The sequence below is a fragment of the Talpa occidentalis genome, unplaced genomic scaffold (assembly GCF_014898055.3).
Source record: "Talpa occidentalis isolate TD23 unplaced genomic scaffold, MPIMG_talOcc4v2.1 talOcc4.13, whole genome shotgun sequence".
Classification (NCBI taxonomy): Eukaryota; Metazoa; Chordata; class Mammalia; order Eulipotyphla; family Talpidae; genus Talpa; species Talpa occidentalis.
Window position 1 is genome coordinate 80,379,877 of NW_023601322.1, and position 14,737 is coordinate 80,394,613.

General features: G+C 39.1%; 1 protein-coding gene across 10 annotated transcripts in view; it reads left to right on the top strand.

Annotated features, from left to right (window-relative positions):
- The window catches only part of ZNF608 (zinc finger protein 608), a 392,506-nt gene that overhangs the window by 237,391 nt on the left and 140,378 nt on the right, over positions 1-14,737 (top strand). For all 10 annotated transcript variants that reach the window (XM_054694479.1, XM_054694477.1, XM_054694478.1 and 7 more), the window contains one exon: positions 1,845-2,064. In XM_054694479.1, coding sequence (XP_054550454.1) covers positions 1,882-2,064 — 183 coding nt within the window. In that variant the 5' untranslated portion in view covers positions 1,845-1,881. The remainder of the gene's footprint in view (positions 1-1,844; positions 2,065-14,737) is intronic.

The following is a 14,737-nucleotide window of genomic DNA, read 5'->3' on the forward strand; positions in this document are numbered from 1 at the left end:
CACCCCTGCATCCCTGGCCTGTACCCCAGCTCTTGTATACCTAAAAAAATAAATCTTTTAAAAAAATAAATAAATGAGTAAATCACCTTAGATGCCTAAAGCAGTAACTGGAACATGGCAGTCAATAGTTAATACATGTTCACCATTATTATTTCTGCTGGCGACTAAAATTCACAACAAAACCAAAAGGTATATATCATTATATAAAGAATGTATAGCAATCTCAGTTGTTGAAGAAAACAATCTGAGTTATCTGAAAAATAACCTGAAGTGTCAAGCCACTGGAAGATGGTAATCTGAAAGAAACCTGCCTTGGGTGGGTAGATGAATTGGATGACATCTGGTTTTTCTGGCTTTCAGTTTCTGTAACTTGATGTATAAAAACTGGGTATTACAAGAGTACTAATAATCATTTCAACTAACAAACATGTACCCAGTAGCAAATTACTTATTAAATGTCCTATGGAACTTTCCTTGTCAAGAGGAAATATCTGTTTCTTAGATTCCCAAGACTGTGGGTCTTCAGCTAGGATATAGCTGAGTATTTCATTCTGTATTTTCTTGTTAAATTTATTTATTTATTTATTTATTTATTTATTTATTTATTTATTTATGCATATGAGAACGGGGGTACAGGCCACAGGTGTGTGGGGGGGGTGAGAGGATTCACCAGAGGACAGAGTGGGGAACAGAACAGGCAGATTGACTGAAATACACTGCTGAAGGGAGCAGCAAGCAAGACAGGAGAAGTGTGCTGTGCCATGTGGGTCACCTCCCTGGCCGGGGATCGAACTTGTGCTTCAGTGACTGTGGCTAGTGTGATAGTGCTGTGTTTTAACCCCTTGCGCCACCAGGGAGGCTCCTCAATCTGTATTGAGTCAAATCCCAGGGAAAGTTATGTTCTAGGTACAGGGAAACAGAACCGAGAATTTTTAATAGGTCTTCATCCTAAAATGTTAATTATAATATTTTAATTTATTGTCAAGCTGCTCACAATCATTTTCTGGCACTTCCTTGGTTACTAATAAACTGATGGTACTTTCATCGAGTCAGCAAGAAGCAATAGGATCAATTAGGAACTACAGATTTTATTTTCCTTTCAAGGGCTTTCCTCATAATTCTTGGTCTCAAAGAGAGCACTGATGGTTTGTGAATTATCTGCCTCTCCAAATGTAGAAAAGAATCAAAGGAGATTTAGAAGGAAACATTGGCCCATTTTACTGTGAATTCAGCCAGGCTGATTTGCTCAATGGTTGAAGAGTAACAGCGAGTACACTAAACACCAGAATGGTCAGTGCAATTAATGCAATTAAAGTAATTAGTCCTGGCAGCTGTAAGGTCAAATAGAGGTAGCTTTGTAACAACAATCTGCCACTGCAAAATTACTGACATTTCCAACTAAATTATATTCTCTAAATTGTTGCCTTAATGCTAAATAAATAAAGTTATGCTAATGTAGGGACTGATTACAGATTGAAATTAGCACAATTGCTTGTTATACAGTCTGCTAGGGTTAACATTTTTTAAAAACATAATTAATGGCCTTTGCTTACTGTCTCTGGTTATAGATCCAGCAGCTCATTTGCATTCTTTTGCAATATGCTGACAGTGCTAAATGTCTAAGAAGAAAGATCTCATCTGCAGGCGGAAAATGCGTTTTTCATGTCATCAAGCCAAAACTTGTTATGGTTTCAGGCCAGTGTTAATAACAAAGATGACCAGAAAGGAAATGGATAAGAATGAGGCTAGAATTCGTTTTTCTTTTCAGTCTTGTGATCCAAGCCTTTTCGGGAGTCAATGTGAAATGTAATTGCTCTTTTGACCTCTATCTTCTCTCTCCCCAGGTCTGAGGAAGAGCTACACTGGTTGATTATTGCAGGAATGAAAGGCACTCTGACCTTGTCGACCGAACGCCTTGCAGCTTTCAATGTTGCCCATTATACTGAAGGCAGGCAACTCCTGGAGAGAGGCGGAATCTACAGGAGAGCTGCTCCCCGGGCAACCTGCCAGAAAAAGCTTCATCAGCAGCAGTTCAGACATGGCCAAACAGCTCAAGCAGCAAAGGTAACAGCAAGGGGGGTGGGGTGGGAACAGAGTATATAAAAATGTTGTTAGCACACAGTCTAAAGAGCTCTCAGGCACAGTATGCTCTAGGGCGCCTTTGCTAATACTGCTCCCTGTCATCCACCTGAACCAAAGATCGACCTGGGAAGATTTGCTGAGGAAGGAAGCCATAACCAATGTCAGCACACTTACTGATTTCCTAAAATAGGCAGGTGCTCACTCAAAAGGGTTTCTGATAATATTCCTATGTGGACAGGAACGTAAAGTAATTTTCTAGTAGAAAGGAGGTCAGAATATTTGGTTAGGACAATTGTTCTAAATTGTAAATTATTCACTACAAACATGGTTGGATTATTTTTAGAATTTATGGTTAACCAAAGGATTAGGTTACAGCTCAAGATGAAAACAACATACTCCATCTTTCAAACTCTGCAGTTAAAGAGGCTTTGTTTAAAATCATCTGTGCTTCCTTTGCATATCTGCTTTTTCTACACCAGTCCATTCTAATTAGGGAAATTTTAGCAAGCATCTATTATGTGCCAAAAGCATTATGGGAAAATAGGTGTGCCTGTGATTTAGTGAGATTGGTTGACCAGTCAGACACAGAAATGGTGCCCTTTGCTTTATGACTTCATTTCTTTGAGAGAGAGCCATGAGGACTTGCTGAAAGGTGGCGTAGTAGTAGGTCCTTTAGATTCAGATTTTAAGTATTTTTTTTTATTTTTTAATTTTTTTACATCATTGTTCATTTTTATTTTTTTTAAAGATTTATTTATTTTTATACAAGAACCAGGGTACAGGCCAGATTCTCAGGAGTGTGAGAGGATTCACCACAGACAGAGTGGGGAACAGAACGGGCAGAAACTGACGAAATACACTGCTGAGGGGACCAGCAGGAGCAACAGGACATTTCTGCCACGTCTTGTGGGACCCTCGCGGCCAACCAGGATCAAGCGGGCTCTGCAGAGGCTGCAGACAGCTTCACAGCGCGGTGCTCAACCGCCTGTGCCACCAGGGGAGGCCCCCAGATTTTAGGTCCCATATAGTCATTCCCACTTTGGGAAGAATAGATTTACTGTCGTAGTAAAGGGTGTACAGCTTGAAATTAGCCAGAGTAGGATTCAAATTCAATTCCTAAAATCTGTGCAACCTTGAAAAAAAAATTTTTCATTTTCTGATTAGTCTTTGATTGTCCTAGTTCCTATAAACAGAGGAAACTAGATGAGCTTAAAACCTTTTCCAAATCAAGAGTTCTGTGAGAAATGTTGGTGAGCAGCCATACATCCCATATTTCACGGAACATTCCAACTTCAAATACTATGGCCCATCACATCTATGAAAATATTCATGTGCATCAAATGCTGAATTCAGGAATTATAATCACCCTATCGGTAAATAAAAAGAACCATTGGAGGTAGGAAAAGAATGACAAGTTAAGCTGGGGAAAATAATAAAAATAATTTTTAAAGAAGGGTGAAATGATCTTCACACAATATAAAAATGATTACATTTTAAAGATTTGATTCTACTCATTAATCAAAAAGAGAACTGACAGATGTTACAACTGCTTCAAAAGAATCTGAAGAGATAAACTTCAAGATCAGGAATATTGAAAGAGTATGAACAAAACTGGTTTTTCCTGGGAGAAGGGAAAGGAAAACAATGGAACCTCTACAAGACAGGAAAGAATTTGCATGTCTGTCATTTACCTATAAGACAGAAAGCTGTAAAATGACTTAAAGACAAGGAAAAACTAGAATCAGATAAGAGGAAGCATGTGCTGAATGCAGACAATGCATAGTTTTCCACTGAAACGTAATTTTTCTTCTACATTGTGAAGAGGTTCCGGACAAGCCTTCCCCAGAAAGTGACACTTTGACATGTGAATTGTTTTCAGCTGAAGGCAATGAAGACCCAGTAGGTTCATGAAAAACTTTTACCTACACCTTAATTACCTAAAAGAATTTAGACAGAGGGTCCATCCCAAGAAGAGAGTTATGTTAACCTAAAAATTCAGGAGACAATTAAAGAAGCAAAGTCTGTTTATTTTCACTTAGAGAATTATAACTTGGGAAGCACAAATTGAGACAGAAATCGAAATTGTGTCCCAAGGCGAGATAAAAGTTGGCTTTTTATAGAAGGGGAAAGAAGGAAGAGGCGATAGACAAGCTAACAGTCAAGTAAAGGAGTCACAAGATAAAAATGATTGTGTGGAAGAGTAACTTTTACCCCAAAAGTAGATAAAAGTTCTCTTTTATCTTTTCAAACAAGGTATTCTCATTTTTGTTGGCTTCTTGGAATGTCGGTGGTTTGACCCAGTCTAGAGGTCTGACCACGTTTAAAAAGCAGTTTTTCTTCATGATTGCTTTGGTCCTATTTTCAAATGGCTCCAGTGATGTCATTTTCCACAGCTATGATCACAGATACTACAAAGGATATGAATTAGTTGTGGGATACTGGGGGCACTTTTGGGGTGGGGTGTGGCATATTAGTGGGATCTGTTTCTTCAAACTTCTCTCTGAGTGTCTTTGTCTCTGCTTGGCATAGCAAGCATCTGTTTATCAAACATTTGCTTTTCCCATCTTTCTGTGAGTTTGTCTTCTTTCCTTTTGAAGTCCCAGAAGTCTACCCCCTTCTCCTTAACTCAGGATGGTATATAAGCTCGCCTTGTCCCATTTGCCCTTGGGTCTCATATTTCTGAGGCCCCTGAACATAGGAAATTTATTTTTTCCTGTTACTCTGTCTATTATTTCAGGGGGTGCCTCAGCTAAGACTTAGAAGGTCACAAGGAAAAGTGTTTCTCCCCTGTAAATGGAAATAGCTTCATTTCCATTATCCACAGTGACATTTCATTGTGATTACTGGCTCTTCAATGGCTATCTAGGGAAGGATCTCGGCAAGGCCCTGGGTGTGAACACGGGTCACCTGGGAAACTCTCAGAAAAAAATCACTACCTCCAACCTGCATCAAGGATCTAATAAATGCCCTGAACAATTAGAGGGCCTCAGCAATTACTTTTTGAGGTTGAAATTAGGATTGGAGGAGATCTAGAAATTCAGCTCTGTGCAGTATTTATAGGTGCATTATCTCTCCCTGATCCTTTTTCGACTTTTCTTGATGTGGTTTAAGGGTCATGAAACTGTTGAGAGTTTAGTTCACCAAGGGCTATTTGCACACTGAAGGCACAGGAAGAGCAAAAGAAATAAGTGGGAATTAAATAAAAAGAGGGAAGGATGGAAATAGAGAATGAGAGAAGAACCAGCTGGTGCAGAGGCTGCCAAGGATGCTTCCCACTAGAGCTACTTTGTTAATAAAAACACTATTTCCAACTCATGCCCATAAAGAGTAGGGGTAAAAAGAAGCTTTTTTTTTTTTTTTTTTTAAAGCTCTGCTGCTTTGTAAATTCCCATCTCAACTGGAAATCTGACTAACACAGTCATATCTTTTACAAACTTGCCAGAGCAACTGTAGTCTAATTCCATTAGACTGTACATGAAATGCTCTGATACACGCTATTCTGCAATTTTACATTTTGGATTTTTTTCCTCTCTCTTCCATACTTCCCTCTCTATACAAAAATTGAAAATAATGAAAATGACCAATTGAAATCCTGAATTGAGTCTTTTCTATTTTAACTTACTAAAAAATAATTTTGTTGATATCCTGGACTAAAATGTAGCTATTTATAACTCTGAAAGGGAAATTTGTGAAAATGCCAATATAGTCATAACTCAGCAATTAAAATGAACCATGCAAAAGGAAGCTTTGAAATGTGGAGAACTATGTGGTGGTTCTAGGAAGACTGTGAGAACCACTAATGGTCGATAATACTATAGATAGAGGAAAAATTGCATGGGGTCAGGGCATATGAGACCTTCTATTTAGTAAAGTATTGGAAATCTCCGAGATATAAATCTGGAGTCACTTTAAAATAAAATTTGAAAAAGGAAGCTAACTCTACTTAAACACATCAGCTCAAAATGAGAGGCAATGCAGTCACTGCTCCATATCCATAAGTTCCTTATCTGCTGATTCAACCAACCTCTGATTGAAATCAGAACTATGTTGTTAGGCCTGTAATGGTTGTGTTGCTACTGAATGTGTACAGTTTTCCCTCTCGTCATTACTCCCTAAACAATACGGTATAACAACAGCATTTACATTGCATTAGACATTTTAAGCAATGTAGAGATAACTTAAAGCATAGGAGAGGATGTATATAAATCCTATGCAAATACTAAGCTGTTATATAAAAGGGATTTGAACTTCCTTGGATTTTGGAGTCTGAGGGGGCCCTGAAACCAATCCCCCAGGGATCCTCAGAGACCACTGTATTATTTTTTACTAAATTCTTCAGAAACTATGGATATCAAAAAAGGAAGTTTTAGTGCACAACTGAGGGGTACCAGGGACACCAAACTGTTAAGGGGTGCATGCTCTAAAGGGGTCGAGCCATGTGCCACCCGAAGGCAAAGGAAGCAGATTCTCTATGTGAAAGATCTTTAATAGAGTTAGTGTGCATAGAGAGAGAAGAAAGGGTATTCCTAAAAATAGTTTTTTCAAAAATCCCAAAATTCCCCATCCCCTAGTGGACAAATGTCCAACCAAACAGGATCAATCTGGAGAGGACCAGTAACACCTGAAGCAGAGCTGCTGAGGCCCAAAAGCTTACCACAAGTCTAAGGTACCTTGTGGTGGGGAACCACAAGAAAGGGATCAGGAAGGTCTGGAACAGAAGGAAAGATTCAGAATTCAAAATGTACCAAATAATCCATCATGGAGTCAAACAGCTGTCGCCGTGTTCACCAAGAGCTAAGAGCAGCCTCCTCATTTGTCTTTTTCAAGTATCTCTTGCGGGAAGCTTTACATGTCCCTCTTTCACATGTCTCTTCCAGGTTACTGGGTGCAAGCCATAACTGGAAAAGCATGATAGTGCCTGCCTGCCTTCTGTGTTATGTAGTCTGCTCAAGGTCAGCCCCTAGTTCCCAGTAGCTCCTCTGCCCAGGAAATCTGGTTCGTGGCACACTAGGACTTGTTATCCAAAGCGACTGCTTATAAGTGGAGGCAGGGAATTGGTGCCCATCCAGTGATCTCCAGTGCGCTTCCCCTTTTCATAGAAATGCCTCCCTTACAGAAGCATGGCCTGTGGTTTTCCTACATGATGTAGCACAATTGGTTAGCAAAACTCCCTCTTGGCAGTTAAAGCACTATGAAAAATCAAATACTGCTAAACTGACCCAGTTTGAAATGAAAGAGTGCTACTTGAGTCTCTCTGAAGTCAAAGTTTCAGATAAATCATTGGGTCCAAAAAATAGTTTCTTCCTTTTAATTGTTTTAATCTAAGGAATGAAGAAAAAGAAATGAATGTCACTTTCTTAAAAAGTATATATATATATATATATATATATTTCTGGTAGCTTAGCATAATATAGAGAAAAAAAGGAAGAAAATTAAAATCAGCTGCTTGTGGGGAGAAGCCAAGTAAATTCAGAGAAACTACCTTCTAATAGTAGTCACTCTTTCGAAAGGACCTTTATTTAGGGCTATTGTTCCTCTCTTGATTTTTCCCCAAAAGCTAGAAGGTGTACAAAATCTATCCAAATTGCACTGCTTTCTAGTTGTCATGTTTTAAACAGTATCATATAGGTACCTTCCAAGTTTTTAAAAGCCCATTCAATGTTTTAAATAAAGGCAAGTTACCAGGAATGGGCAGAGAGCACACTACTAAATATAGCAACATAATTACTGTCATGTAAATTATCTCTTCTATATAGTGTTAGAACAATGAGATAAAAGGTTTATCTTGACAAAGTTTGAGTAAGTAGACATGGAATTGATTCAGAATACCCATAACTGCTCCATCCACAGGCATTGGGAGGGGGAGAAAAGAGCTCCTTCAATTTCAGTGTGAGCACATCCTTCCTGTTCTCATTTGCATTTGGGGAGTTTTTCCACAGTGTATTCATTTGCTAGTGAGATAATGTGTCCCTGCATGATCAGATAAGAGAGGTATAGAATTACTAATGATGAAAGGAGGCAGCACAAGGGCAAGAAAGCAAAGCAGCCCTTGCTTTTCTCACCTAATCTGGAATGATCTGAATTTCAACCATGTCAATTTTTTTTTCCCATGGTGAAGTTGGGCCATTTTCCACAACTGGGTTGGGGCATTGCAAATTGAGTTCATAGTCTTTTTTATTTTTTTAAGTGCCATTCAGAGAAAGATTGTGATGTCATTGTGCTGACTGGCTGCTCTATTTTGACTGTTTGTACATGCTTGTCGGTTAATAAATTGATGGCAATTTAATTCATCACTCAGTGACCATCAACCATTTCCCAGGTACAATGGAAATAATAAACAAAAAAGAGGTCATGTCCTTAAAAACAATTCTGAGCAGAAAGTTAGAAAGCTGAGATTCAAAGAAATGCTTAGATTAAGGATTGGAGTAATAGGGTATGCATGGTAGCAGATCTAAGTAGAACATCAAAATATAGGGGAACTTGAAAGAAATATCCTGTGATGTCCTTAGGTTAAAAAAAATTGGAGGGATCTACCCAGAGATCTCAGTGGACAACAACTCAACATCTCCAAGGGCATATCAAAGGTGAGACACTGCCCTAGAAGCAGAATGGAGAGTTGTGAGTGCAGGAGCCTTCAGCCTGCAAACTTGACCATTAACCTATCTCTGTGCCCAGAAACATCGATCAGCAGTCAGAGCACAGGCCCCCAATATTTGGAGGACAGCATCCTTTTCACCCACTCTGGCTACCACAAGTTGTATGCAAGCTGCTGCAGGAACAATGGCACAGCTGCCTTCCATTGAACTGGGAGTGTGAGATGGAGCTGCTACTGTGCAGTCAGCTGAAATTGACCACAATCAACTGTAATTGCCATCCGTGCTTTCCCCTGGAAAATTTAAGCCTTTAATAGCCTAAGGAGTTTCAAAATAGTTATATCAGACAGATTCTGTCACTGCAGTTGCTTAGCTGGATAGACTTCCTATTCTGGTCTTCCCTACACTGCCTGTCTTCCCAGTATCCAAAAAATGAGTAATTGTATTTTACTCATGTCTCTGTAAGCTTCCAAAATCTCTAGAACAGGACAGTATGTCCTTGCAGGGAAAATGTAGGAAAACAACACCGTGATGATTATGATTTCATCAGTATGGATGTTAGAAACAAGAGAGCAGTAAACTATAAACTCCCAAAATGGAGCCATTTATGCTAAGCCCCAGGTCACCAAACCAGAACTTGGTTCTCCTAGAAGTAGAATTCTAAACCAGGGTAGGGGAGTAAAACATTTCCCCTCTACCCATCGAAGTGCTTGGCTGAGATATCCCCTATGATAAAGGCAGATTTATAGGAGAAAAACAATTTTAATTTCATAGTAAAGGAGCCTCAAGATATGAGGCCCAAAGAAGTAGCCAAAACAGGCAGTTTTTATCTTTTTGACAAGGAAACAATAAATTTCCTGCTGTCAATGACACAAGAGGGTCAGAGTGCCCTTTTACCCTGGCTGTTTCATTAGTAACATTAATTCGAATTAATCAGTGTGCCAAAGTAGCATATTTGGGGGCAGCTTCCCCTGAACCCCATCAGCAGTCAATCAGGAATCTCCTCATCATTACTAGTTGGGCAGGCACAATAGGCCTGATAGACTCCTGCCATACCCTGAAGGAAATGTAACTTTACAAAAGCAAATCCATTGTTTGTTTGCCTTACCGTAACTTCCTGTTTCTTCTTCCTGTGTGCCTATTCATTTTGTACAGCTTCTCGGAGCTCCCTTCTATTAGCTAAATTGGAGGCTGCCTGATTCAAACATTTTTACTCAAATAAACTTAAAAATTCTAAGTTTCCTCATAGTATCTTTTAACAGATAATAGATCAAACACGTACACTCTTATATAATGAGAAATTGTGGGAAACACAACAAGGAAAGTCTATTTTGCTTTCTAGGAAACTTTTTAAATGTTGGATGCATGAGCCACTCAATTGGTTGACCAGGGCGAGCATTCTTTCATCTATTGCCGGCTGCCCTTTGGGTCAAGCACTTCCATGAGATGAAGGGGAGCCGCAGAGTGAACAATATACGGAATTTGAAATCACTGTCCTTCTGGTCACCCCAGAATACCACAATTCTTGCTTTCCTATTCCAGCCCCTGCCAGACTGCGTAATTGCAATAGAATGGGATAGTGGCCTAGGGCTTCAAGGAGAAAGGAGGAGACCTGGGCCTTGTCACCCACAGAGAGCAAAAGGTACTATAGATTCATAAATTCTCATAAAGAAAATAGTATTGCTTTAGCGGAACATCGGTATCCACTAAACAGTTGTTCACAGGAAATGTAGGTACTACAACAGGGGAATTTTTTTTTTTAAAGATTTATTTATGCATACAAGAACTGGGGTACAGGCCAGGGGTGTGGGGGAGGGGGAGAGGAATGGCGAGGCTTCACCAGAGACAGAGTGGGGAACAGAACAGGCAGATCTACTGAAATACACTGCTGAGGGATTCAGCAGATTGAGCCAGGAGAGGTCTGCTATGCCATGTGGGTCACCTCCCTGGCCAGGGATCTAACTCGTGCTGCAGTGGCTGCGGATCGCTTCACAGTGCTGCAACTCAAACCCCTTGCGCCACCAGGAAGGCCCCAAACAGGGGAGTTCTTATGGGGATATTTGTTCAAAGGTAAGTGCTATAAACCTAATTGTGAGATGCAATTCTGAAAAATTCTTACAACCCTGCACCCCCACATTCTACATGCATTCATTTCCCAAACCTATCAGAACATATTCTTAATTAAATCTAACATACACACAAGCAACTGTGCACCACCATTTTTCAACCACTGTACTGGCCGTATTCCACAAAGCTCCACCCAACTGAATCCGAACAAGGGTAGTGTCAAAGAAGATGGAGAGAAGCGAGTGAATGAAAACTGACAAAAATAGATGGAATATGGACAGGAAGGGTGGAGACGGAAGGGAATGTATCAAAAATAAGCGTCTAGATATCTGAACAGAATGAATGATGGAGCACTGTTCAACGACTAGGTTTAGAGGGAAGAGACCAAATGGGGAAGAATCATAAAAGGGAAACATCGTGCAAACAGAGATATGGGAGCAGATAATAGAATCAGGACCCAGAGAAGCTAGTGAAGGGTTAGCCTTGGAGAGTCAAGAGTGATATTCTTCCTCTAAACCAGAAAACATCTTGCCCTAAGCTAGGGAACTAACACTTATTGATGAGTGTGCATGTACTTCTATAATGCTGCAGTACTTTCTCATATGTTAGGATGCTGTTAAAAGAGAATAGGATATGATATGACAGCATTTATTTTCTCTCTGCTACAGGACAAGGACACCGACTAAAATATTTAAAAAATACAACAAAAAACTATGAACCAGAGACACTTTTTGGGGGGTGGGGGGCGGGAGGGGAAGGATTGGGGTCAGAATGGGGCGTTTGCAATTGTATGGGGGAATATAAAAATAAAATTTAATATTAAAAAAAAAATATTTAAAAAATAGGTATCGGTTTTGATAAGATGGATACATTTGGAGCTATGCACAGTGAAAGGTGAAAGAAAAATGACTAGGGATAAGTAAAAAAGAAGTCTAAATAGTATTGAGTATTCAGATCTGAATATGCATAGGCCAATGTCCTCATATTTTTTTAGACAAACTAAATGTCATGTTGACGTAAACCAGGATTTGTAACAATCAGATGGGAGAAAATTGCTTTCTTTATTCTTAAAATGGTTGTTTTCTTTGTGTGAGTTCCCTGAGCTTTCCTTCTTCTCTTTAAACCATATTTTTATTGACGTAGCATTGCATTCTAACATTGTATGAGTTTCAGGTATACATCATTATAAACCAGTCTGTGTATACTACGTTAAATTCACCACTGAAAGTCTGATCCTATCTTTTACCCAATTTCCCTGTGGTAATTCCTAATTTGGCTTTATATCTAAAAGTTTATTTTTGTATTATTTAGTTCACTCCTTTGATTGGTTTCTCTATATACCACTTGAGTAGAATCTTATAAACTTTGTCTCTGTCTGTATGACTTATTTCACTAAGCATAATAGCCTCTAGGTCCATGCAAGTTGTTGCAAATGCTAGGATTTCATCTTGTTACGTAGTTGAGTAGTATTCCACTGTGTCCAGGCATCTTCATCTGCTCATCTGTCATTGTGTACTTAGGTTGCTTCTAGCTCTAGGCTATTGTAGATAATGCTGCAATGATCATGGGGTTGCAAATATCTCTTCAAATTAGTGTTTTTATAGTCTTCAGGTAAGTATCCAGAAGTGGCAAAACTGAATTGTGTTGTGTGGATTTCTGTTGATTTTTTTTTAGATTTATTTTTATTTATGCATATAAGAACTGGGGTACCGGCCAGAGGTGGGGGTGGGTGGGTGAGAGGATTTACCAGAAACACAGTGGGGAGCAGAATAAGGCAGATCTGCTGAAATACACTGCTGAGGGGAGCAGCAGATGAGACAGGAGAGGTCTGCTGCGCCATGTGGGTAGCTCCGTGGCCATCTGGGGATCAAACTTGTGCCACCAGGGAGGCCACCAGGGAGACCCTCTTGCACCACCAGGGAGGCGCTCTGTTAATTTTTTGAGGAATCCCCACTGCTTTCCATAATGGCCACATTCATTTCACTCTGACCACTTCCCTCCATATCCTCTCCACCATTTGTTTCTTGTCTTTCAGAGAATAGTCATCCTCACAGGTGTGAAGTGATGTCTCATTATTGTTATGATTTACTTTTTCCTAATAACAACAAATGACGAACATCTTTTCCTGTTCCTCTTGGCCATCTGTATGTCTTCTATGGACAAGAGTCTGTTCAGCTCCTCTGCCCAGTTTTTAATCAGGTTGTTATTTTATAGTTGAGTTATATGATTTCTTTGTATATTTTGCATGTTAACCCCTTTTCAGATGGATGATGTGCAAATGTCTTCTCCCTTTCCTCCCATTCAGTAGGATGTCTTTTCATTTTAATGATGGTTTCTTTCGCTGTGAAGCAGCATTTCAGTTTGATGTTGTCTCATTTGTTTATTTTGCTTCTCCTTCCCTTGCTGTTGCAGTTGAATCCCCAAAGACACCTGTAAGGCTAAAGTCAAGGTCTCACATGCATGTCTAATACATTTTGAATTAATTTTTGTGTATCGTGTTAGTAGTCCAGTTTAATTATTTTCATGTGACTATTAGTTTTATCAACAGAAATAGTTGTAGTCTTACAAAGCTAGACAGAAAAAGAAAACTGAGAAAATAAAAGGTCCCAGCATATTTCTCAACCACTGCTTGAAAATCTGGAGGATTCTTAAATTTATGCCTCTCCTAGGTCAATAGATTAAACACAAGTCTGTGTTACATTGGTTCAGAATACCCTGCAGTATTTTCCCAAGGGCTTAATCTTACAAACTAGCAACACTGAAAGCTATACATTCTCGTATAATACACAGTTGAATAGGTTAGCTTATTCAATTTAACAAACATTTAATAGGCACCCCTAGGTATAAAGCACAGTGCAAGGCACTGGGAAACACTGCGATGATGATAATGATGATGATAGGGGCTAATCTTCATGGAGGGTTTGCTTTGCACCAAAGGACTGTTCTGAGCTCCCCACAAGTGTCCATCTCAAAGTGCTTCCAACCAAATGAGGCAGGTCTAATCCTCATACTACGGAAGCAAAACTGAGACATGCCGGTCACTCTTGCTGCAGCTCAGCACAGTGAAAGTCAAGCCTTGAGGAAGAGCTTCCTACTTTTCCCACTCTCACCATACCAGTGTTAGCAGGGAAATTGAGCTCAGGAACGACCAGGGAAATCAAGCGGACTTTTACATAGTGTCTAGACATTAAGGAAACAGACCAGTTCTCTGTTATCATATAATTTCCTATAAATTATATCATATCAGATTATCTTGACTACCTTAGGATCCATTTACAAGTGTTCCAAGCAGTCTATTTCAAAATATATTTTGATTGTTGATTATATTGGTTAATGGTAACTGCTAAAGACAGCTACCAGATTATCTTTTTTTTAAAACCTTAAAATGTCTCACAGAAGTATGAGTACTTCTAATGAGGACATGGGAGTGAATGTATAAAAAAACATTTTAATGTGATAATTTATATTTTATTTGAATCTCTTCTGTTAAAAAAGAGAAAAAGGAAATGATGTCTCCTGGGAGACATCACATCACATCTTATCTAGCAACACTGTATTTTATGTCCTGAGATACTTTTAGGAGTTTCTCTACTATCAAGATTTCTAAGAATCATCCCCATACTAGAATCATTTCTTCATTCATTAAATTGCAGACTTCAGAATTCTTTCACTCCACCAAGAATATGTCAGCAACCATTTCCAGCCTCAGGAGTATATACAAATTTGTTATACCATCTTTCCAGAAAAGCTTGTAAATTTTTTAAAAGTGTTTATGCTTAGTTTATTAACATTATTTAAATAGTGACATAACCAGTGTTGATTTGCTGCCACTACCTTGGAAATGTTTAAACATTATTGTAACTTAGCTCCACATTCCAGTTTTATCTCTAAAATTAATGCTTTTAGGCTCAATTTATGCCTGTCAACTAGTAATGATCATAGATGTGAGCTGGCTCATAATCCAGAGGTACTAGGTTACAATGTGTTACCATGGA